Genomic DNA, 16,596 nt, shown 5'->3' on the forward strand with positions numbered 1-16,596 from the left:
ACTTTGAGGCCAGCCTAGATAGGTAAGGAGATTCATAGTTTGAAAAGGCAGCAGGATTAGTGTGATAAAGATATATCATACCTTGGTGAGTGCGAGCAGGTGAGTGGATAATGAATGTCCATTGCTTCTGTGGTGCTGGTGAACCACAGAATTCTGTTCTGTAACTGCAGAGTGATGGCTGCAAACTAGTAATGTAATCTGTGAAAGGTCCCTGGGTATGAGCTCTGTTATTCCTATTCTCCTTAATATGCTGCTGTTTTCTTCAGCTGGGGACAGAATATTGAACTGGATAAATGGGAATTAGTGGAAAAGCCCGTGTTCTCTTCCTTTGCTTTTGTTCAGTGATGAACAAATTCAAGTGTGAATAGTTAAAGGGAGGAAGTTTTTAAATAAATAAGAAATTACTCTTTGAAATAGCTAAGAAAATAAACTGAATTCTGCCCACGAACAAAAATTCTTTGTATGCTGGCACATACAAAGTCTTGTGTGTCACGTTTCAGTGTTTTCCTGTTGGGATGACAAGATTTGAAATAATGGATGGAAGCAGCTGCAATTTTAAACTCATAAAGCTTATTCTGAAACCACTGAAGTTTTTTGTTTTGCTGCAGTGTCTCCTTTCCTCCTGGGCCGGGCCCTCTGGGCTGCCAGCCGTTTTACCGTAGCCATGTCTCCAGAGCTCATCCAGCAGTTCCTGCAAGCCACTGTCAGTGGATTGCATGAAACCCAGCCCCCCTCTGTCCGGATCTCTGCAGTCAGAGCCATCTGGGGGTAAGCAAAGCCTGGCCTATTCCACACTCCAGGGACAGGGGTATAAATCACACTGATTAACTGGTTTGTTAAAATAGTGTTTCTGTTTGGACCGTGGGCGGTTTTGCTTTCAGCTTAAAAAGTTTAAGCAAACTTTAAGGTTAAAAAAGAGTAACTAATTAGGAATATAGAATTGAGAGTCAAGGTTGGCTACAGTAAAGTGTTGTGATGGATATGGTCACAGGGAGGAGCAGCACTAGGTAAAACTGGAAAGCACAAGTATGAAACCCAGATTATTCCTGTTTGGTCATAAAGGTGACTGACATTATACAGGCCTATGGAGCCAGTCACAGTAATAAGGAGTGTTTGGGGTTTGATTTTCTTACCCCACTTTTGTCAGAAGGAAGCTCTGCTGTACTCATTCTAAAATAAGCAATGAACATTAGTGTAAAATAATAAAAAAAAATTTAAAAAATTTAAAAACAAACAAAAAAAAACCACAACCAAAAAAAAGTCACCAAAAAATCTGCTGAAATCTAACTGTTCACCACTTCCAAACAACACTTATTTACACTGAAATATTAATGAATAAATAAAGTCAGAGATTTATGACTTCATTAGCCCTGAAATTGCTTTATCATCCCTGTAGAACATGGTAACAAAACACTTTGTAAGCAGTGTCTGTCCTGGACTTTTTTCCTTTTCTCCATTGATGGGCAATTCTTAGGAGAGATCTGTCACTGAGGGGCAGTAGAAGCTTCTAATACCATTCAGCTCAGCTCTGTTTTGTGTGGAATGTGGAGGGAAGATTTCTGGTGAGAGCTTTCCTCTTCCTTCCTGCTGAGCTGCTGGGAGGTCAAGCAGCAGTGGACTGAAGGAGAGAAGTCCTAGAAGATTGAACTTAAGGAATAAGAATGGACAGGATGGAGCAACCTCTTATATATTATTTAGAATGCAATATATTTAAGTTACTTCAATATATTAGGAATGCATTTTTGCATCACAAATCTCTTATCTAGCTACTGTGACCAGCTGAAGATCTCCGAGAGCACCCATGTGTTGCAGCCTTTCCTTCCCAGCATTCTTGATGGCCTGATCCACTTGGCTACTCAGTTCAGCTCTGAGGTGCTGAACCTGGTGATGGAGACGTTGTGCATCGTGTGCACGGTGGACCCAGCGTTTACAGCCAGCATGGAGAACAAGATCTGCCCCTTCACCATTGCAATATTCCTCAAGTACAGCAATGGTATGCATCCCACTTACATTCCCAAAGCACAGTTGGTTTTGCAGTTGAATCCTGCTGCTGAAAACTTAATCAATGGTCATTGAATGAACATTGATTCCTGTGGTAAAGGTAGAGGAGAAACTCGCTGCTTTGTCCAGCCAAAACAGTGGTGGCAAAGATTGAGATGTGTGCGTGTTTTAGTAAATGGTGCTTTCTCTCTCCAGATCCTGTTGTTGCTTCTCTTGCCCAGGATATTTTTAAGGAGCTAGCTCAAATAGAAGCTTGCCAGGGTCCGATGCAGATGAGGCTGATCCCAACCCTTGTCAGCATCATGCAGGCCCCAGCTGACAAGATCCCAGCAGGGCTGTGTGCAGTAAGTGCTTCAGTGGGGCAGGGCCTGGGCTGGAGATGTTCTCTATTCTGTAACACCTGGGTGGCTGCTCTGCAAAGGGTAGAAAGGCTGCTGTGGACATGCTTTGGAGCAGTGGCTTCAGTCACTGGGGGAGATTTCTCTGTGGAGAAGAGGCAAATTGAAGGTGCAGGAAGATGCTTCCGCCTCTTCTGGCCTGCTTCCAGTCTCCACAGTATATCAGTCATCCCCAGTCATTTTGCTGTGACATTGCTAGCTTTCAGGAGGAGCAGTCTCTTCTCCCAGCAGACTACCCAACTTTTCCTTGCACTTCTTCCTAAGGCTTTTTCTGATTTATTCATCGCATATGTATGAATTGGAGATAAATTATACAGGTGCCCTAATAAAAGATGAAGCATTGACTGTGTAGAGCATTGGTTGTACGGAATTAAACCCATAAACATCCATGTCAATGTGCATATAATCTGTTAATTCGTATGACTGTAACAATTGCTTATGGGTAATTAAAATAAATTTAAATCAATATAACCAAAATGGAATAAGTTAGCTAGAACAGTTCTCTGGCTGTTCAGATTAGCATGCATCTGTTTGCCATGTTTGAGTGGTGACACTGCTCTTAATGTAGGAACTGTCTTGGGAATTTCCACAGCTCACACCAGTGATGCTTGGGCATGTGACTTCAGGGTCATCACATTTGAAAATTATTCTAGACTGTGAGTTCAGGGTGTGGTTGCAGCAGTGGCCACATCCCTGCAGTTCACACCTTTGATGTTTGTACAGGGGTGGGTGGTGCTGACTTCAAGTTCTGTGGCTGCTGCTGTGACAGTTTGTGCTTTCCTTTCAGACTTCTATTGATATACTGACCACAGTTGTGAGGAATACAAAACCCCCTCTGTCCCAGCTCCTCATCTGCCAGGCATTCCCTGCAGTGGCACAGTGCAGCCTGAACACAGATGACAATGCTACTATGCAGGTACCCCTGTGGAGAGGGGGAGGCAGGTGACACTGTGGGGCAGGGAGAGGGAGGATTGCAGGGCTGTACCAGTCCAAGAGAGGTGACACAGCCTTTGAGGAAGCCCAGGCTGTGCTTGCCAGTTGCTGTATTAGCAGCCCCTCGAGCATCTGCCACCTCCAGTTTACCATTATACTACTGTTGTTCAAGGCCTGCAGTGCCCTTTCCTGATCATTGCTGAATGTGGAGAACTACAGCAGCCTGGACATTTTTTCTATTTTAGTGCACTGGGCCATGTTCCTGTAATGGCCCCATAACAATTTTGATACCTGGTAATGGCAGGGGCTATCTTCAGGAACATGCACAGGACAGCAAAAGCCTTCCTGGCCCTCCTCCTCTAGCAGCTTTCTGCTGTATTCATTTATGATTGAGCCCGGTGTGGGATGGAGGGAAAGCAGGGAATCATCTCCAACATCAGTATTGCCTGAGCTGTGCTTACTGGCAGGCTTGGCTATGGCCTGATGTCTTTGGAATATCTATCAAGAAGGAAAAAGCAGCAGAGGCTGGAAGTGCAGGGATCCTTTTCATTCCAGCTCATAGCTGGCATATGAATAACAAGGGTAGTTTCATTCTTTATGTAAGGATTTCCATAGTGGCAGCTACTCTGCCATGTAAATACAGACCATGGGAATATGGTCTTTGCCTAAACAACAGACCAGTAAGAATAGGCTGGAGACCAGCAGGGAGAAATTGTAGACCTGCACATTGATTGCTTTGCTGGATCTTTGTACTGAGAAGAATTGAAAAGGACTGCAGCTTAGCTGCTGAGTTGTTTTGTTCATGTCTTCATCTCTCACTTGTTAAAAACTCTTTGAATTTCTTTAGGTACCAAGATTGGCACAAAACTGCAGCTACTTGAGGTTGTTGTTGTATTTATTAGTTATCTGGATTGCTGCTGATTGGGCAGTGAGGAGTAGTATATTTGATAAAGAGCTGGAGTCTGTAGAACTTAGTTGTAAATCTTTTACAGGTGCCACCAGTTTTTCCCTTGTTTTCATCGTGGTTCAGGGTGGTTTTGGGATGGTGAAGGGAATGTCTCCCCATGCCTGCCTGTTCCCTTACCCACTGCTTGTCTCTGCAGAACGGCGGCGAGTGCCTGCGTGCGTACGTGTCGGTGGCACTGGAGCAGATTGCGCAGTGGCACGACGAGCAGGGCCACAACGGGCTCTGGTACGTGATGCAGGTGGTGAGCCAACTCCTGGACCCACGGACCTCGGAGTTCACCGCTGCCTTCGTGGGCAGGCTGGTCTCCACTTTAATTTCAAAAGCTGGGAGTGAGCTTGGAGAGAATCTGGACCAGATCCTGAGAGCTATCCTGAGTAAAATGCAGCAAGCGGAGACGCTCAGTGTGATGCAGGTGAGCAGGCTTGCCACCCAGAAGAGTGAGGAGAAGCACCAGGAGAAGAAACTGTCATAATTTTCTTTCATTTTGTGCCTGTTTATTTAAGGCTCATGTAATTGGAGGGTATGTGCATCCTCTTGAAGTAGTCAGGAAAATGCTTACTCTGATCAGAGAATCATGGAATCTCCTGAGTTAGAAGGGAATCATTGAATCCAAAAGAATCATTGAGTCCAACTCCTGTCCCTGCAAAGGACCCACCAACAGTCCCACACACTGTCCCTAACACTCCTTGAGCTCTGGCAGCCTTGGGGGCGTGACCATTCCCTGGGGATCCTGTTCAGTGCCTGACCACCCTCTGAGAGAAGAACCTTTTCCTAATACCCAACCTAACCCTCCTGTGACGCAGTTCCATGCTGTTCCTCAGATCCAAAATTTTTTGTCAGGTTACAGGGTAAGCAAGATTCTCCTGGGTAAGCTGTAATGCACCTTCAGTAGTCCCTCATGCCCTTGTATTTGCAAGCCTTCTTTGGAGGGATAGGAGTTGCCTCAGTAGAAATGTTATGGCAAAGGCAGCATGTGGTTTTGAGTGGATTTGTTCTGTATTCCAAGGATAAATGCCTGGGACTTGAGACAAGATGAGGTTTTAGTGGATGGGAGGCATAGTTGGCCTGAGTGAAGTGAGAGACCAGACAAAGAGCATCACCATCTCTTCTAGCTTTGACCTACTTGTAGTGACATAGTTTTCTGGAGTGATTTTTTTTTTTTTTTCCCCAGTGGTCTTCCTTCTCTTTTCTGTCTCTGCCCTCGATGTGAAACAGCTCGTGCTGACTGCCCTGGTTCCTTGTTAGCAGCTGGGGAAAGACATTTTGCTGGCTCTGCTGAGTAAGATCCCATCTCTGCCCCCAGTGCACCACTCAGCTGAGCTTCACTCTGCTTTAACCATTTTATCTTATTTCTCTGTTTTTTGAATGCACATTCTTCAAGCCAGCATATGGTGCCACAATGGCCATTTCAATGTCAGCAGATCTCACCTGCTTTAGGATTTTTTACCTCTGAATAGACTGATGATAACTGTTTGGAAAGGCTCTCACTTTGTTGGTTTTGGATTTAAAAGATACGGAAGTTTAAATCTGAAGCAGTCCCATGCAGCCCTTGTAGCCAAGTATTTTGCAGTGCTGGATCTCTTCCATGTGTTAGCCTCAGGAAGATGGGCCTCTGGAGATAGGCAGCTTTTCCCTGAGGAAGGCTACAGAGATGCCCTCAGACTGAGAGACTGACATTTAGACATACATAGTGAATGAGTTCTGCCCCTGGATTGTAAAACTGCATGTTGTAACAAAACCTTTTCAAAAGTTGCAGTTCTTTCTCTAAAATCATGTTCAAAATGCATTGAGAGTTGAGAAGATGCTGCTGAGTGATGATGTGTTGGTGTTTATTGCCTGCATTTGTAGCATAGTGTTTTGCAGCTAGTTGTACTTTTCCTTCCCCTCCCGGGGATGGTAAGCACAACCTTCAGTCCTGCAGGGAGCTTCAGCTTCCTTCAGTAAGCACAACTTCACTCCAGCTCCTTAAATATTTGATAAAACATTTCCAGCTATTGAATTACGTACAGCTAACATTGCCTTTCTCCTCCTGCAGTCCCTGATCATGGTGTTTGCTCACTTGGTTCACTCACAACTGGAGCCACTCCTGGAATTCCTGTGTAGCCTGCCTGGCCCTACTGGCAAGCCTGCCTTGGAGTTTGTGATGGCTGAGTGGATGAGCCGGCAGCACCTCTTCTATGGGCAATATGAAGGCAAAGTCAGGTGGGACCCACAGATCCCCCGTGCTAGCTGCCCTCACCCCATTGTCATTGAGTGCTGGGTGTAGGCAAGGGGAGCTGGCTCAGATGGGAGCAGTGTGTGCATTGGGCAGAACTGCTGCTCCCTGTGCTGTCAGTTCTGCTCAGGAGAGCTGTGATAACTGGAGCAAGCTCTGATCTTCCTCAGCAGTGCTCCTGCTGCCTCATGCTCCTGTGCTGGAACAGAGACACGAGGGGGAAGGGGATGTCTCCTGCAAATACGGGGCTGCTTTTGGAATTGAACTTCTCTGAATGCGATGGCAAGAGCTTCCACATACGTAATTGCCTTTGTAGAATACTGTAGAGTTCTGGGGAGTTGTAGAAGGTTTCCTAAGAGAATTTGGTGATTTCTTGTTGATTTTTTTATCTATTATAAATCAATCAAGAAAATTAATTGCAACAGTGTTCTCTTCCTTTTGCTGTAGGAGCATGTTTGTGTTCTGGTGGAGGCTGAGTGCTGTATTCCAAAGCATGGGATGCTCTGTATTCATTTAAATTTTGTCACAGCTGCTGTATTAGATTTTTCTGGAATTGTGAAGCCTCACAGACCATTCTTAGGTGTCTCACCAGCTGTTAACTCACTTACTAGTGTGTGTTATTATGTCGTTGTTATGGGCAGTCAAATAGCCTGTGAAATAAATAATGAGAAAAAGCAGGTTAAAAATGGAAGTTAGTGAATAATCTTGAAGGACAAGCAGCAGATTTAGCAATCCAGTGCTCTTTTTGGTCGCATTTTGTTGGTTTCATCCCTAAGCCTGGTGGTTTATCCCCATTTTGACAGTGCAGGCCTGTCTGAAGGGTCTCTTGAGCCTTATGGCACAGGGAAAAGCCAAGGCTGATCAGGAAAACAAGGTTAAAGGTGATTGTTTAGACCTGTGTTGTCCAAAACGAGAAATGCTTGTGTACAGGTGATGTAAGAGGACTCCACACTGTATTAAACACTTGGATTTGTTTGATTGTGGTGACATTTACCATGCACTAGTGAATACTTGGTGTTTCTGTGTCCTGAGGAAAAGCAGGACCTGCTCTGAAGAGCCTCTTGTTGAGGGTTAGTAGAAAGACCCTGAAGGCAGCTGACACCCTCTGTGTGCATAGTCCCCATCCACTGGGGGCAGGTTGGAGAAAGTGGCTGCTGGGTCTTGATTAAATGATGGGAAAACTTTGGGCAGCTTGGGGCACCAGGTAAGACCTGGGTCCAAACCAGCAGAAGTCAGAGCTGTAGTACTGTGGGGGAGAGAGAGGGTGAGAAGTGAAAACACAAGAAAAGTTCAGTTCCACAGAATGCCAAAACTTCAGTTTGAGATTTGTGGAGCTAAGAGAGAGAGAGAGGTGTGGGGGTGCCAAGCATAAATTGTTAACCTTGACCTGTAGTTAGGATCATCCTCAACGTGCTTGAAAACAGCATTGAACTGGAGAAGGTTTGAAGTGTGGAGTAGATATGTGAGCATCAGAGATGGAAAGAACATGTAAAGGAGAGGAACAAGCTGGAAGGTGTGAGTGTAGCAGAGCCATGAAGGACCAGAAGTGAAAATGAGCATTGAGACTGGAGAAAGGGAGAAGATCATTACTGCTTTCTTGCCACTGCTTTCCTCTTAATTCTGTCTTCATGTGCACGTGATGCTGCAGGGGCATGTTTAACCTGGTGGCCCTTCTGACCTGGAGAAACCTTTAATGTATGTGTGGGTGGATGTCTGTACTGTTGGTGGTGCTAAATCCAAAGCTTGGCCAGTTCCCAGCTTGCTGTGAAGGTCGGAAGCTAAGTCCAGTTTTGGATGCTGACATAAAGCGGGGGACAGGGAAAATTCTGTCTTGCTTGTTCTTGGCAAAGATGTAGAAGAAAGGGCATCTAGGTGTCTGCTTTGGGATGTGTTCCTGTTAGAAAGGGGCTATGAAAGCCAGACAGTTTGGGGAAGTTCCAATGTCTAACTTTCCTACTCTCTGCTCCCAGCTCTGTAGCACTGTGCAAACTCCTGCAGTATGGCATCAACACAGATGACAAGAGACTTCAGGACATTAGGGTGAAGGGAGAAGAAATATTTAATATGGATGAGGGAATTAGGACACGATCCAAGTCAGCCAAAAGTAAGTAATCATTTTGCTGGGTTTAACAGGGTTTTTTTCTGTAAGTAGATGCTATGAAAGGCCTTAAACAGGTCTGACAGATCACACAGAGCTGTGGGAGATAGTTTCTGCAGAAGGTGCGTGTTGGTTTTTAGAGCTAATTCATACATCATGTACTTAATATAGCTGTTTACCTGTATGTATTTACTTCAATTCTGCCAAAGACTGCTTTGGAGGACTCCTGATGTCTGATTTAATATAACTGGTAATATGGGATGGGAAGTTCTTCACTGTTGTTTTGCATCATGAGACAGAATTGATACTTCTGGATGCCTGGTAGCTTCTCTGAGAGGAAAGTGTCTTATAGTGCATGCAGAGATTTAAAATAAAGGGGTGTCTTTTTCAATGAGACCCTTTCACAAAAAGCAATGATTCAACAAGTTAGAGGTTTCTTTTAAGGAAAGTTTGACCAGTCTCCTGCATAACACCTATCTTATTTTTAGAAGGTTGAACCCAAAGTCTTTGGAGGTTGCTGTTGAGATTAATCTTTTAAATCAGAGAGAGCAGGGTTCTGGGCAGTTTTTCCGAAGGACTGAGCTCCAGGGGGAGGCTACTTGGGGCTGCTGTCCTTAGCCATCAGTCAGACCTTGGTCATGCCACTTGCTGTGCTAGAGCTCATGTGTGTGTGACCAGTGGTGCAGTGCAATGTGGAAGATGTGTAGATGCAAACTGCAAGCCTGTCCAGAGGGGTGCTCCTTGAGCCTTCAGCTGCTATGGGCTTGAAATCTGCAGTGAAGGACTAAGGTGACAGCTAAGGAGATGAATAGGGGCAAGCACTAGGGATTTTAAGGGATGAGTGGTGGTCACAAATCACTTGCTACCTGATTAGCCTTGGCTTAAAAAAACCAAACCAACAAAGGTCAGACAGAAAAATGGCAACTGCCAGCATTTGAGTTAAACAAAGATGAATATTAGCATCAGTAAGAGCTACAACCAATGCTCACAGATTCTTTATTTGATAGGATCTTTACTTTTGTAATGAAGGGCAAACACACTGTGTAGCTGTCTCTGTAGAATAGTGAAGCCCTGCAGGAGCACTAGTAAAGTGGGAGCTTACAGTGCCTCAGAAGGGGCAGAGCCATGTCTGAGAGTAGTGCTCTGCTCATTTGCACGAAAGCATTGGTGGATGTACAAATGGACTTCGGGAAAGAAGGGCTGACTTCAGATGACTCCATTAAGCAGCTTGCAGGAGTAGAGTCACATGTTCATTCAACTGTGAACGTTTTCTCCCTGCCTTCTCTTCACTCAGAATATGCAAGGTTGATATTGCATTGAGATCTTTGGAAATGTAACTCTGAGGGTATATGGAAAGATTTGGGGGGGTTTATGTCAGTTGTTTTTCCCTCCCAATCTCCCTAACAAAAAAACCCACCTCAATAAAAAAGGGCCTGTTCTATAACTTTTAATTAAAAGCAACCTGAATATGTGCATTTTTTCCTCTTACAGATCCTGAGCGCTGGACAAACATTCCTTTGTTAGTAAAAATCTTAAAATTAATAATAAATGAACTCTCTAATGCCATGGAAGCAAATGCATCTAGACAGACAACTGCTGATTGGAGCCAAGGTAAAATACTGGCTTTGCTTTATCTCTTTGCATGGCTTAAACGTACTTGATCTTCTCTTGAGAAGCATTTATGGTATAGGAACTTTGTGGCAGTAAAATGTACCTGTAACTACAGAACTTGAATAGTGATCCAGAGGATAAGCTCACAGAATCCCAGAATCCCAGGCTGGTTTGGACTGAAAAGAACCTTAAAGCTCATCCTGTTCCACCCTCTGCGATAGGCAGAGACACCTTCCATTATCCCAGGGTGTTTCAAGACCCATCCAACCTGGCCTTGGACACTTCCAGGCATCCAGGGGCAGCCACAGCTTCTCTGGGTACCCTGCACCTCACAGGGTGCAATTCCTGCCCAATATCTCATCTAACCCTGCCCTCTACCAGTGGGAAGCCATTCCTCTTCGTCAAAATTCCTCTCCAGCTCTCTTGTGTGGTTATACAGTTCATCATTAGCACAACATCTCTTCCTTCCCTGTGCTGTATTTAAGTGCTGCCAATCTCTTCCAGGTAAAAATAAATAAAATGGGAGAATAAGATCAGTCAGTGTTGTGTATCCTTAGACATGAAGATTCTTTGGGCTAGTTTGGAAGATGGGATCTGACCATGTGCAAATAAAATTACCCTTTCATGGGTATCTCTCTCTATTTTTTTCCTACTTCAAATATCCATTTTACTGCCTTTTGGCTCCAGTTCTGGAATCATTCCAAAAGTATAAGGAGGATTGTAGGTCTTTCTGTTCATCCACCTACACATGCAGGGACATGTTTGCCTACAAACTGCAGTCCCCTATGGAGTGATCACAGATTGGACCTCTTGGATTTGGATAATTTCTAGGTTTTTTTTTTTTTTCTAAACAGATGATTCAAATGATATGTGGGAAGATCAGGAAGAAGATGAGGATGAAGATGAAGGCTTAGCAGGACAGTTCTTATCAGATATTCTTTCCACAAACAAGTATGGTGAGTAGCAGCTTGAAAGTCCTTCAAAGCGATAATCAAATAGGTGACATCCTAGTCAAAGTTTCCTTCCCTTGCCAGCAGCAAAGCAAAGGCTGCAGGCACGGGGAAAGAATTCTGCTCTGGGATTGTGAACAAGGACCCTCTGGAGAAGCCGTGGCTTTGAGCAACATGGTGATTAAATTGCTGCATTATAAAAAACATTACCTGGGAGTTCGCATGCTGCACAGGCTTCACACCGGGGAGGCTCCTTCAGGTATTTCTTCTAAAGAGAAAATTGCTGCTCAAAGGTATAGGTGTGACCTCAGCATGACAGTGTCCTAGGGATGGGTGAGCTTGTTTGTGGAGACAACTTGAGGAACAAGTGCTGCATAAAGAGATGAGCACGTGCATCTGTTCTCAGTCTCGTGTAGCCTCAGAAGGGAGAACTTTACAGGGAAACAGTGAGGGACACTGCTCGCATTAGCCCAGAACTGACAAAGTGTCACCTTACGTGGGATTAAGGCAGAAGATCCTGGTGCATGGAATTCCCAAACCTGCCTGTGAGCTAATATTCTGGATGCAATTTTCTTTTTCCCAGCAGTGCTGAAACTATTTACTTTTGGATCCTTGGGTTTCAGTAGCTTAATAGAAAACATCCTGAGATGGTCTGTTCTTTTTGATGTTAAAACCTACCGATTTGCCTCTGACAGATGAAGATTACTATGAAGATGATGAGGAGGATGATCCAGATGCATTAAAGGACCCTCTTTACCAAATAGATCTCCAGGTGATGCTCTAGAATGAGGGGTTTTATGAGATTTCAATCATTCTCTATAAACTTTTAATTTTTTAAATGTTGTACTTCAACAAATATGAAAGCACTGGAAACACCAGTTATTGATTGTCATCCAGAAGGCACTCTTTTAACTGAAATTATTTTGGAAAGGGCCAATTGTCCCAAGAATTTCCGGAGCTATTTCTCCTTGTCATTAATATCTATAACATGGACATGTGAATGAACAAAACTATTTGAACAGAGGGAGATGTGACTTTTCTACCTGTGAGCTTCACAGCTACTGGCAGAAGTCAGGAGTAGGTTGGAGAGTGAACATGACAGAATTTCATATTCCACTTGGAGATGTTCCCACCCAGTCAGCCCCTGTGTTACCCTTTGCTCCTGCTTTTCGCACCACCTGCAGCTGTTGATGGGCCCCTCCTCCTGCTCCCACCCTTTTTCCTCTGCTTCCATCCTGATTCTATTCCTTCTGATTCCACTTCTCCTACACCACTCCTTTCTGTTCTCTTCAGTCCCAGGGTCTCACTTGGTGCATGTTGGGATATGTCTCCTGACACATGGGAGCAGCAGGATTTCCCAGGAGGGTGGTGCTGACAGGGTGTTTCTGTCCCTCCCAGGCCTATCTCACCGACTTCCTGTGCCAGTTTGCACAGCAGCCCTGCTATGCCATGTTCTCTGACCACCTCAACGACAATGAGAAGAGAGTGCTGCAGGCCATCGGGATATAGACCCACTCCAGAGACCACACCTGCCAGATCTGAATAATAGGTTATTTTTCACTAATTCCATGTTTTATGATTGGACATAAAACATTTCCCAGTGTCTGCCTGCCTTGTTCCAGGTCAACAATGACCTCATTGTTTTGAGCCTCATCTTAACACACATCTGCTAAGGGAAGGAATCCTGAGAAAGCAGCAAGGACATTGCACATTGGTCTCACCACAGGAGCACTTTCATTTTCCACAGTAATTTTCCAGGAAGTTCTTAAAGATAAAAAAAATAATGTGTCCTTAATATTTTTAAAAGGAAACTGTCTCTACCTGTGAAGAGGCACTTTTAGTTTCCCACAGCACAGTCGGACAGAAAGGAACCGGGTCACTTACAGATTGCTTGAGAAGTGGAAAGGTTGTTCCTCTTGGCTGTTGTTTCTCCTCACATAACACAGGGTAAATATCTTGATCCTACAACGTGACTTCTTTTGTAGAACCACAGACTCCTTTCAGAGCTGCCTGGATGGGATGGAGCCAGTTCACGGGAGTTTGGAGGGACAGCTGAGACAATGAACCTGAGTGCATATCTTCTTTCCTGGTGTGGTGTGAATGGGGCTGTGTCATTCACATCTCCTATGGGAGCAGTTCTTCACTAACACGAATGTGTGCACATGCTCAGAGGAAGCCACCACTTAAATTTCTGTTCCTGTGGCATGTGGCTATGAAAGACTGGTTTTCTGGAACACAAGGAGCCACAGTTTTTAGGGGAAAATAAAACCTGATTGTACGTAACATATTTGCTCCATGACAGCCACTCTGAACTCCTTTGCTTTTTTCACACTCCTGTGTGTATTTTTATAGGGTGGTAAAATAACATTTGCAAGTTTATTTCCCCATGAGAACAGTGTGATGTATCTCACAACACCTCTGCCTTTGGTTCCCTTCTGGGGAAAATGAAATAAAACTATGAAAATGTATAGTGGTATCCTTCTTATAAAACAGTTTTAAAAGGAACTTGTGCTTGTTTCCTGAAGTCACTTTTTAAAGATATATTTCTCCTTAGGACATGTTTGGTATGTGCTGCCAGAGGATGTTTGGATGTTTCACAGGAGTCACCTGGACAGAAAGGGAGTCTTGTGCTGTATGTATCTGCTGCTTAAAATAACAGCCACTACAGTTTCCTTTTAAGAAAGGCACTTGCTGTTCCTTTGTGGAATAATTTGCTTTTTTTTTTTTGTTTTTTTCTGTATCAAAACCTCCATAACTTGGAGTCCTTATGTATCTCAGTGGTCTCATGTTGTGCCATGTGAGAATGGGCAGATCCAGGGGGGAAACCCCCCCCCAACCCCTGCAGCCTCCTCAGCCATTCTCAATTTTCTGTGTACCTCTAACTAACTCTATGAGAAGCAGAGTTTGAAGCCTGATTTTTATGTATCTAATAAGGTACAAGCTCTTCTTATGCCATTGAGTGTCAGTGTCTTTCTTTCCTGGGGATTCTCTGGTTTATAAGAATATCTAATAAATGGGGTGCCCTGACCCTCCTATCTAACAGTGCAGTAGGAGTTTTTGTTCTGAGGCCTTTGCCTCTCAGCTTTCACTGAAACAAGTTAAACTGAACAGTGCCGTTTTGAAAACCAACCAAGAAGCTGATGGCTGCAGTGGTGTGTCCTCATGACTGTTCCAGAAGGGTTGGGGGTGTCCTCAGAGGAATTAGGAATTTTCCCCGCTCTGGGAAAAGGCAGGACCAGTTTTTTTTGCCATGTGTGTCAGCAGCAAAGGCTCAAACCCAGCCATCCAAACTCGGAGGAAAGTGGATGCCAAACATCTGGAAGCATCAAGGTGTGTTCAAGGTGTCTGGAGTAAACAGCACATTGAAGACTGGTTAGCCTGGGCTCACAGAGGTGCTGGTGGGGTTTGTGTGCGCTCCAGTGGGAGCTGGAGCTGGTGTCCTGTGCCTCAGGGGGGCTTTAGCCAGGTCGGAGGGTGGATTTAAACATGAAAAATGGGGCTGACATTAGTACTGACCGGTACTGAAATATCTAAAGGCATCTGTGTCATAAGTTCGAAAAGATGGATGGTCAGTGCCCTGTTCCTGCTGGTGCTCATCTGTTTTGGATAAAAATGGCTTTGATTGGTAGTTATCAATGTTTTTTCAAGGAGTGTGACAAGGGAAAGATGGGGGGATGCATGCCACTGTCTCTGTGTAAAGATTCACTTACCTGAGTTTCCCGCAGCACAAATGGACAGAAAGAAGGCACTGTATCCCTTATGAATTGCTTGAGGAGTGGGAAGGTTGTTCCTCTTGGCTGAACTGGTGCTCTGCACTCTCCCTCCTTCATCCTCAGCCTGAGCATGCTGCTGCTGCATGGCAGCTGAAGCTTGGGACCAACCCGAGGGGCAAGACTGACACAAGGATTGTGTGATTGTGCAGCAACTATTGCCAGCACCCTCACCGTGTGCAGGGTGGTCTTGGCAAGAAATACTCCAACTCAAGCCATCCCACGAAAGAGGCTGGATAGGATCTGAGAGGGTTCAGGAGGGAGATGGTTTGAGGAACCTCAGCACAGTCCTGCTGGTGCTGATGACTTCATTCCTTTTCTGCTTAACCAGTCATCTTTCCTAATAAAATTCTGGAGGTGCCGTGATGTGTATCTATACAAGGATGGTGTTTGCTGCGGGAATTGTACTGAAAAACCTCTGAGCAGTAATGCAGTAATTGCTCAGGATTGAAACTGCTGGCCTCTGTGAAGCAGTGTCTGAGGTCTGGTTTTGAGGTGCAGCACCACTTGTGTTGTCTTCTGTTGCAAAAAAGCTAAACGAATAGTCATAGAGGTGACTGACACCATGTTAGGAAACATAAAGTAAGGAAAAGCAAAGGGTGGGCTGTGAGCGACTGCACAGCGGAGGGCACGTGCCATTGCTGCGTTGGTGCCTGGCAAACAACCTGCTCAGAACTCCTCCTGGGACTCGTTCCCTTCATTCATTAGGAATGAACTGGCCACGTTTGCTCACTGCGAGTGTTCTCGGGGAATAGCACGAAGCTCCCACCCCACGGACCGTGTTTAACCAGCGAACCGCCCAGCTCGGACCCTGGAATGAGACTTTATGCATATTCATCAGTATTTTTCTTTCTTGGGAGTGGGTTTTGTTGGATTAACAAATAAACTGTAGTAACGTAGAATACCGCCTGGCTTCCCCGTTTTCAGCCGGGCAGCGCCGGCCTCGAACACGGTAGTTAGAGCTGCGCTGCAGCGTCCGAGCCCTCCGCCCCTCTAGCGGTGCATGCTGGGGGCTGTAGTCCAGGGGTTGACAGCTCCGGGCGCGATGCACGCCGGGAGTTGTGGTCTGACGGCGCGGCCGCAGGCGCGCCGGAAGGCGGGCGAGCGGGGCGCGCCGGGAGCTGTAGTCCAGCGGGGCAGTGGCGGGCCATGGCGACGGCCGCGGCCCCGGCGGGCGGCGCGGGGCGCTCGAAGGTGGCTCCGAGCGTGGACTTCGACCACAGCTGCTCGGACAGCGTTGAGTATCTCACCCTCAACTTCGGGCCCTTCGAGACCGTGCACCGCTGGCGCCGCCTCCCACCCTGTGACGAGTTCGTGGGGGCCCGGTGAGCTGGGGAGCGGACGAGATGGTGGGAGGGGGGCTCCCGGCGCCGCTGACCTGTCCGTGCCGCCCGCAGGCGCAGCAAACACACCGTGGTGGCTTATCGGGATGCGATCTACGTGTTCGGCGGGGACAACGGGTAAGGGGAGCCGGGAACGTGGGGAGCAGGGCCTGGGTTGAGGAGATAGCCGTGTGAGGGAAGGGGACTGGGAGGGGAGCAGGGCCGGGGTCGAGGGGATGTGGGTGTGAGGGGAGCGGGGTGTGAGGGGAATGGGATGTGAGGAGAAGTGGGTGTGAGGGGAGCAGGGCTGAGGGTCCGTGGCCGTCCCTGT

General features: G+C 45.9%; 2 protein-coding genes across 2 annotated transcripts in view; both read left to right on the top strand.

The window, feature by feature from the left end:
* The window catches only part of IPO9 (importin 9), a 39,144-nt gene extending 24,723 nt beyond the window's left edge, over positions 1 to 14,421 (top strand). The window contains exons 14-24 of the mRNA XM_062509361.1: positions 609 to 768; positions 1,767 to 1,993; positions 2,197 to 2,345; positions 3,187 to 3,315; positions 4,436 to 4,711; positions 6,335 to 6,501; positions 8,485 to 8,618; positions 10,104 to 10,223; positions 11,078 to 11,179; positions 11,869 to 11,945; positions 12,572 to 14,421. Coding sequence (XP_062365345.1) covers positions 609 to 768; positions 1,767 to 1,993; positions 2,197 to 2,345; positions 3,187 to 3,315; positions 4,436 to 4,711; positions 6,335 to 6,501; positions 8,485 to 8,618; positions 10,104 to 10,223; positions 11,078 to 11,179; positions 11,869 to 11,945; positions 12,572 to 12,682 — 1,652 coding nt within the window. The 3' untranslated portion in view covers positions 12,683 to 14,421. The remainder of the gene's footprint in view (positions 1 to 608; positions 769 to 1,766; positions 1,994 to 2,196; positions 2,346 to 3,186; positions 3,316 to 4,435; positions 4,712 to 6,334; positions 6,502 to 8,484; positions 8,619 to 10,103; positions 10,224 to 11,077; positions 11,180 to 11,868; positions 11,946 to 12,571) is intronic.
* Positions 14,422 to 16,092: 1,671 nt separating this feature from the next.
* Positions 16,093 to 16,596, top strand: part of LZTR1 (leucine zipper like post translational regulator 1) — a 35,184-nt gene continuing 34,680 nt past the window's right edge. Inside the window, exons 1-2 of the mRNA XM_062509340.1 lie at positions 16,093 to 16,268; positions 16,341 to 16,403. Of these exons, the coding sequence (XP_062365324.1) occupies positions 16,093 to 16,268; positions 16,341 to 16,403 (239 nt within the window). The remainder of the gene's footprint in view (positions 16,269 to 16,340; positions 16,404 to 16,596) is intronic.

Source organism: Cinclus cinclus, chromosome 27, assembly GCF_963662255.1.
Source record: "Cinclus cinclus chromosome 27, bCinCin1.1, whole genome shotgun sequence".
NCBI classification, from domain to species: domain Eukaryota; kingdom Metazoa; phylum Chordata; class Aves; order Passeriformes; family Cinclidae; genus Cinclus; species Cinclus cinclus.